Below are 7,986 nucleotides of genomic sequence, written 5' to 3'. Positions count from 1 at the left end.
GCTGGAGTGGCACGGCGGGGAGCGGCGTGGGGGCGGCAGCGCCTCCCGGCGGACAGGAGGTCCCAGCGCGCCTCCCCGCAGCCGAGGCACAATCAACGGCAAATTGTTGTTTTAATTAATCAAGTAATTAATTAATCGACAGAGGCGCTTCCCGCCCTATGCTGTGAGGAGCTCTCTGTGGAGAACGCACAGTCACACACTGTAGGACAGCTTCTGGGAGCTGACAGAGGAGGGGATGATGAGAGCAGCTCACACTCCCAGAGATGCACTGGGAGGGAGATCCTTTGTAAGAGTGAGGTCCCCAAATTCACAGAATCATAAAATGGTTTGGGTTGGAAAGGTACCTTGAAGATCATCGAGTTCCAACCCCCTTGCTGTGAGCAGGGACACCCTCAACGTGACCAGGCTGCTCAGAGCCTGATCCACAACTTCCCAGAACAACCTGTGCCAGTGCCTCACCACCCTCACAGGAAGAATTTTTTCATATCTAATTTTTCACTCTTGTATGTCACTGCATGTCCATGGAAGATCCCAGCAGGAGCCTGTTGAGGAGGGATGATCCCCCTTTGGCATCGATTGCTGGCGTCCGGCACCCAAGCACAAGAGAACGTGATGCAGCAGCACTGTTACCATTTATTACATGATTTAAATCCAATACAAAATAGGGACTAAGGGAACAAGAGCGGCTGCCTGCAGCAGAACAGGACTGCTGGCAGGCCTCAGGAGAGGGTATGAGATCCTTCCAGCCCTGTTAGCTGGAGCTGCCCTGTTCTGCCTTCAGCACCTCCGTGGCAGAAGAGTGGGAGTCCTCGTGGGCTGGAGGCATCTCATCTTGGGTCTTCACAGCTTGTGGCTTGGTCAGTGTGGTGTAGATCCCCAGGGCCTGGAGGGAATTACAGTCATAAGGAGGGAAGGAAAAGAGGGGGCCAGGCCCCAGCATGGTGCCCTCTTCACCTCCCTGGCACAAGATTCACTTGGGTGAGAGCAAGAACAGCTTGGGCTGGAAGGGGCCTTAAAGATCCTTTTGCACACCCCTTCACACCCCACACTGGAGCAGGTTGCTGAGAGCCCCATTCCACCTGACCTGAACACTTTCCAGGATAGGGCATCCACAGCTTCTCTGGGCAACCTTGCCAGGGCCTCACCATCCCCATAGGGAAGAATTTCTTTCTAAAATCTAATCTCAACCTACTAATTCAGTTTAAAGCCATTCCTCCTCATCCTATGATTACATGCCCTTGTAAAGCATCTCTCCACCTTCCTTGAGAGCCCCTTCTAGGTACTGGAAAGTATTAAAATGTCTCTCTGGAGCCTTCTCTTCCCCAGGCTGAACAATCCAATTCCCTCAGCCTTTCCTCACAGCAGAGCTGCTCCATCCCTCTGATGATCTTGATGGTCTCCTCTGGGCTCACTCCAGCAGGTCCCTGTGGTTCCTGTGCTGGGAGCCCAGGGCTGGATGCAGTGCTCCAGGTGGGTCTCAGCAGAGCAGAGCATGAGGGGCAGAATCCCCTCCCTGCCCTGCTGCCCACGGGCTCTGGATGCAGCCCAGGACACGTGGGCTGTACTGACCTGTGCGACCATGTTGGTGACATCGCCGGTGTTGGCGGGCAGCAGAACGGTGTTGGAGTCTTTGGCAATCTTGGAGAAAGCGTTCACATACTGCTCCGCCACAGACAGGGAGGCAGCAGCATTGCCGTGCTGGGGACACAGAGACAAGTCACGTGCCACCAACAGCTCATCCCTGCCTGTGTCCCCAGCCCACGCCAGTCCAGCAAAGCCCCTCACTCTCAGCTGCTGCCGAAGGTGCCAGGGAGTGTCCAGGAGAAAGCCAGGTGCCACCCTGCCCGCAGTTTGACCTCCCCCAGCGCCAGGACCAAAGCAGTGGCTGCTCCAGGTAGCCATACTCACCTGCTGTGCCAGAGCAGCTGCTAGGAGCTGAATTGCCTCTGCCTTGGCTCTGGCCTTGACCAGCATGGCGTTGGCTTCTCCTGCAATGAACCACAGCAGGGTGCACATCAGAGTCACAAGAAAGCACTTGCAAGGACTGAATCCCAACCATTTCAGGGAGTGAATCAAGACAATTTCAATGCATGCATGGTTGTCTTTTCGCCAACAGCTGCACTGCCAGGGCAGCAACATCAACTGGAGCTGAGCCTGAGGCCCCAGCAGGGAAGGATCAGAGAGGCTGAGGAAGCCTGGCTCGCAGTAACACATTCTCTCCCCTGTAGCACCACCCCTCAGTCCAGAGGGCTACAGAAACCCACGCTTTAGCCCCAGGCAGTACCAGCAGCTTTGTTGATTTGTTCGGCCTTCTCAGCTTCTGATGCCAAGATCTGGGCCTGCTTCTGGCCTTCAGCCACGTTGATAGCTGATTCCCTTGTCCCCTCTGACTCCAGCACTGTTGCTCGCTTCCGTCGTTCAGCTTCCACCTGGGAACACAGGTCAGACACCAGCCTGCCATGGCTGTGCTGGGGAAATCCCATCTGTGGGGCAAGGACATGCTCCTCTGTTCTGCTGGGGGAAGCATGGCTTAGCAAAGCACGAAAATACAGCTACAGAACACTGTGTGGTCTCGGTAAGGTTGGTTCTGCTCCTCATGCCACACAGCCCTTCCCAGCCCCATTCCCACCTAAGTTGCTCCCCCCTCCTCCTTTTCCAGCCCAAATATCTGGTGTCCAGCTTTTCTCAAGGGGAGAACTTCAGCTCTGAGATTTGCTTCTCCACAGAGCCCAATAGGGATTTTAAAGGGACCTGGCAGGGCTTGTATGTTGCAGGCAGGTGCCACTACTACAAAAATTATGACAGGAGTTACTTAATCAGCAGCTGTATGTCTGCAGCCAAAGTGCCCTCCTGATGTAAGGGCTGGGTGCTACCAGCTCTGGACAGGTAACAATAATAAACCATAGCCTGTATCAGCAATAGTGTGGCCAGCAGGACCAGGAATGTGATAATGTCCTTGTACTCAGCACTGGTGAGGCCACGCTTTGAGTCCTGTGTCCAGTTCTAGGCATCTCAAGAGGGACATTGAGGTGCTGGAGCATCCACAGAAGAGCAATGGAGCTGGGGAAGATTTGGAGCACAAGTCTGATGAGGAGCCATTGAGAGAGCTGGGGTTGTTTAGTCTGGACAAGAGGAGACAAGGTCCTGAGAAGAGACCTTATCACTCTCTACAACTACCTGGAAGGAGGTTATAGTTACACAGGGGTTGGCCTCTTCTCCCAGAGAGTCAGCAACAGGATGAGAGGACACACTCTCAAGGAACACGAGGGGAGGTTTAGGTTGATTAGACACTGGAATGGGCTACCAGAGAAGTGGCAGTGATACTGTTCATGGAGATTTTTAAGCAAAGACTGGACATTGCACTTGATGCCATAGTCTGGTTGACAAGGTAGTGTTTGATCATAGGGTGGACTTGATGACCTGAAGTCTTTTCCAACATTACTGATTCTGTGATTCTGTAATGCACATGGAAGAGGAGGCTTCCCTCTTGTTCCAGACCTCCCTCCCAGAGAGCCTCACCTGCATTTGCATGGATTCCTTCACACGTGGGGGCACGTGGATGTCCTTGATCTCGTAGCGCAGACACCGGATGCCCCAGCAGTCTGAAGCCTGGTTGATGGCATCCACAATGCTCGCATTGAGGGACTCCCGCTCCTGGATGGCACAAAAGAAATGGCAGAGACCATGAGAGAGGTGTCAGGAGGGAAACAAACACCTCCCTCAGAGAACAATGTCTGCCAGAAAAAAAAAATCTCCACAGGTTTCAGGAAGTGTTAGGCGCTTCCAGCAGCTGTGGAAGGGGTCACTATCCCTAGGGAGAGCAGTGCCCCACACTGAAGCTGCTGGGATACAACATCTGGTATACATCTGCATACACGAGAATGCCACTAAAGTCCAGTTTCTTCACAGCAAGTGTAGTACAAGGATTACAGCACCCCATGACACAGGTCAGGGATATTCATCACTGGGGCTGAGTAAAGAGTCACTGACTCAAGAAAGGCAGCTGGACCAGCTGGGTCTGGACACATACCACCCATCATCCCCTCCAAATAACCCAGGGCAGGGCAAAAAATAGCTCCTGTTAAAAAAACAACTGAAAGAAGACCCATCTCCAAGGATTCACCAATAGGTCAACTGAAACAGAAGCCATAAACTCCCTAAGCAAAGGGCATTTTGATGTTAAGCACATCAGCCCGGCCATGCAGGCTGTCCTGGGATTTTGGGAGACACTGTCTCCCTGGCTCACCCGGAAGACTCTGTCAAGGGAAAGCTTGCCAAGTTCAGATCTCATGGTAGTCTGGGCCAGCTGGGTCACTGCGTACTCAGGATCTTCCACCCCATAGCTGGCCTGAAGAGCAGAAGCACAAAACAGAGTGGATAGGGATGCCAAGAGGGACCCTGAACAAGACAGGAGAGACAAACAGCGCTAAAGCAAGAAACCTGCCAGACACCCCTGCTGAAAACATGGAGTCTGGAGCCTTGGGAAGAGTCAGAGTGCTCAGCCCACCTGCCAGGCAGGACACAGAGGCTGGAGCACACATTTTGGGAAGCAGGGAGCGGGCAGAGCCAGGAGAAAGGTGCCCAAGGGGCAGGGATGGTACCTTGTAGGGATCCATAACCCGCAAGTAGAGCACACCATCGATCTGCAGGGTGACGTTATCTGTCAGGAGGGAACAACAGAACCTGTTGACTGAAGCAGCACAAACAAGACACAGAAACCCACTCTTCCACAGCACAGCTGGGCAGGCTCATCCTTTTTCACCCTGACATAGCTGCACGGCACAGAAGAGGATTGGCTGAAATAGATCTTCTTATCTAAAGGCTTTGCAAAAAGGACCTTACGTTCCCTGGACAACACTGTGATGTTTTAATACACAACAGGTCTTGATTTTCCCAACAGAAGCATTTCACACTGTAGCTCTTGTAAATAAAGACTTAAAGAGGAAAAACCAAAATAAACCACTTAAAACTGGAAATATAACAGAGCCGTCCATTAACATCACATCCATTAATCTGTTCTAAAATGGTTTTAACAGAAACAGAATTTTCTTTTGTGGTTCAATACAGAAAAACACCTGAAAAATTTATTTCTGGCGAGGTGCATTCAACTCAGCAAGAAGGGGCAGCTGCAGCCCAGGGGGAGCAGATGGAACCTCCTAGGCTGCCCCCAGTCACAACAACAGCCTTCCAGTACCTAAAGAGAGCTGGAGAGGGCCTTTTCACATGGATATGGACGAATGGGACACGAGGGAATGTCCTTAAGCTGATGGAGGAGAGGCTTAAATGTTAGGAAGAAGTTCTTTACTGTGAGGGTGGTGATGCACTGAAGTAAGTTGCCCAGAGAAGCTGTGGATGTCCCATCCCTGGAAGTGTTCAAGGCCAGGCTGGACAGGGCTTTGAGCAGCCCAGCCGAATGGAATGTGTCCCCTGCCCATGGTATGGGGGCTGGAACGAGACAAACTTTAAGGTCCTTTCTAACCCAAATCATTCAGTGATCTTGTGATTTTATGGCCAAGGGACAGGGCTGAGCGCAGGAGCTTGGGACAATTCCACTCATCCTCATTGTCTCTTGCTCACCCCAGACGCAGCAGAAGGAAAGGGGCAGGACACGGAAGCTGTTCCTCACCCAGTGTGACAGCTGACTGCTCTGGGACATTAATGACGATTTCTTTGAGACTCTGGACGTAACGAATCCGATCCAGGAGAGGGATGAGGAAGTTCAGACCCTGGGAAAAGGGTGGGATTAGATGGCTGATAGAGTAGAGAGAGTCATGCAAACAAAGCCCATGCCACACACTGCAAACATGTTTTACACACAAGGAATTTCAGTTACTCAGTGCTTTTAACACCCCACCAAGGAAAATTACTCCACAGGCAGCCAAAAGGATTTCAGCCTGGGAAACTGAGCCCACCACCCCTCTTGGATCCTCGTGCAAAGGACGCGCCTCGCTACAGCTTTAGGAACCTGCTGAATCCAGAAGGGGAGAAAAGCTGCTCCTTACAGGCTCGAGGATTCGGTGGAACTTGCCCATCCTCTCCACCACCCAGGCCTCCTGCTGCGGCACAAAGAGCACCCCGATGTTCATGGGCAGCCCGGAGTTCCAGCGGCACGGAGCTGGGGCCAGCCGTGCTGCACGCTTCAGCTGCTGAGAATGCTGAGGGAAGGACACAGAGCAGGGCTGAGACCAGCTGCGGGCACCTCAGAGCCCAGCTCCACACCTGATACCCCCTCTGGGCTCTGACCAGGAGACCAGGGCAGGAAACAATGCCCCAAACAAGCCCATGGTGTAAGGGTGCTCGCACAGGGATGAGGCCTGATGGCAGGGACAGTCTTCTCCACTGGTGCAGGGGGCTCACTCCCATGCCAAAGCTTTCTGCACGTCTCCACTCCTCTCTCATCCACCCTGGAGTGGGGAATAAAGCCTCCCTCCAACCATAAGGCCAATGAAGGGGTGTGCATGTGGGTCTCTTCTGCTCCACTCAGCCCCTATAACCCATTCAGGCCCACTCCCCCACCTCCGTCCCAGGCCACCCCTTCCCAACAACCTGTCCCTCCAAAGTTCTGGGTGCCTCCAGGGCTTCCCACAAAGGGCTGTTTTGTCCGAGCATTTCCTCACCCTTCTCCCCATGGACCCTCACTCACACAGCTTCCCTCAACCTCCCCCCATCCCAACCCAGCTCACACCTCCACAGCCCCACACATACACTTCTCCTACAACCCAGACCCACTTCACCACTCCCCATGTTCAGCCACCCCCCTCTGGCCCTCCCCATACCCATTTGTCCACAGCCTCCTTCACAATGCCCTCCCTGTACCCCAATCCCTGCCCAGTTCACCCCCACCATCCCAGCACTTCTGCAGACCCCCCAAAACCCCCCCAAAGACCCTTTTCTCTCAGTCCCCCTCATACCTCGACTTGTCCTCTGCACCCCTCCTCCTCACACCTCCTTCTCTGCCCAGCTCCTCTCCATGCACAGTGTCCCCTAAACCCTCAACACCACCACCTCACTGAACCCCACCTCCTGAGTCACCTCCTCACTCATTTGTCCTCTGCACCACAACCCTCTCCCTCCTTACTCTCTATCCCTGTGCATCCCCCTGCCCACACCCCAGCTCTTCCCAGCCCCAAACACTCCCCCACTGACCACCCTCTTCAGCCTCTCTGTACCCGTCTGTTCTCTACATCTCCTCTCCGCCCTTCACCTCTACTCCTGCCCGGCTCTCCCCACTCCCCCCGCTGTCCCTGCTCAATCCCCAAACGCAGTGCCCACTGCCCACCGCACCCCTTCCTCCGTCCCTGCCCAGCTCTCCCCACCGAGCCCCCACACTGCCACCCCTTCACCCCAAACACCGACACCGAGCTCCCCCGGCTCTCTCTCAGCCACCCGTACCCATTTATTTTTTTCACCCCGCCATGCCCACACAGCCCTATTCCTGCCCAGCTCCTCACCACCACTCCAGCGTCTTCCCGGAGCCCCAACACCACAGACCGCCTCCATCTCCTCAATCCCTCGGAACCCATTTGCCCACAGCCCCCTGTAACCCCGTACCCCCAATCCCTGCACAGCTCCTCCTCACCTCCTTCTCGGACCCGCGAAACCACCACGGCCACTGAACCCCACCTGCGACCCCCGTGCCCGTCCGTCCTCTGTGTCCCCCCTCACCGCTTTACCCCATCCCCGCCCAGTTCCCCCTCAGCACTTCTCAGACCCCCAACATCGTTCCCCTCATCCCGGTGCCCCCAGTCCAATCCCTTCTCCCGGCCCCTCCAGCATTCGCTACCCGGACCTTCTCCACGTGGGCACCCCTCGAACGAGGAGTTCTCCCCGTTCCCTCCCCACCCGCCCTCGTTCCCCGCACCTGCAGCAGCCCGAGGCCGGGCCGGGCCCGGATCCCCGCCCGCGACAGCATCGCCCCCTCCGCCCGCCCCGCTCGGCGCCGCCGCTCCACACTCCCGGAAGGCCCCTGCGCCGCGCCGTTTCCGG

At 55.0% G+C, this 7,986-nt stretch overlaps 1 protein-coding gene across 2 annotated transcripts; it reads right to left on the bottom strand.

Moving 5' to 3' along the window:
• Nucleotides 1–634: 634 nt before the first annotated feature.
• Nucleotides 635–7,937, bottom strand: STOML2 (stomatin like 2). 2 transcript variants are annotated; one of them, XM_054283378.1, is made up of 10 exons: nt 7,862–7,937; nt 6,003–6,155; nt 5,627–5,726; nt 4,602–4,660; nt 4,247–4,348; nt 3,520–3,654; nt 2,285–2,429; nt 1,909–1,988; nt 1,570–1,698; nt 635–883 (listed from the first exon to the last, which is right to left on the bottom strand). In XM_054283378.1, exons 1-10 carry the CDS (start codon nt 7,910–7,912, stop codon nt 752–754), a joined length of 1,086 nt encoding a protein of 361 aa, XP_054139353.1. In that variant the 5' UTR covers nt 7,913–7,937; the 3' UTR covers nt 635–751. The 2 variants fall into 2 exon arrangements, with proteins under 2 accessions (XP_054139353.1, XP_054139352.1); XM_054283377.1 differs by lacking the exon at nt 7,862–7,937 and adding an exon at nt 7,452–7,473.
• Between the last annotated feature and the right edge of the window lie 49 nt (nt 7,938–7,986).

The sequence above is a fragment of the Melozone crissalis genome, unplaced genomic scaffold (assembly GCF_028551555.1).
Source record: "Melozone crissalis strain CALT ecotype California unplaced genomic scaffold, PUWL_Pcris_2 ptg000036l_1, whole genome shotgun sequence".
Lineage (NCBI taxonomy): Eukaryota > Metazoa > Chordata > Aves > Passeriformes > Passerellidae > Melozone > Melozone crissalis.
The sequence above is the reverse complement of the archived record's forward strand: the minus strand, read 5'-3'. Positions and strand labels throughout refer to the sequence as shown.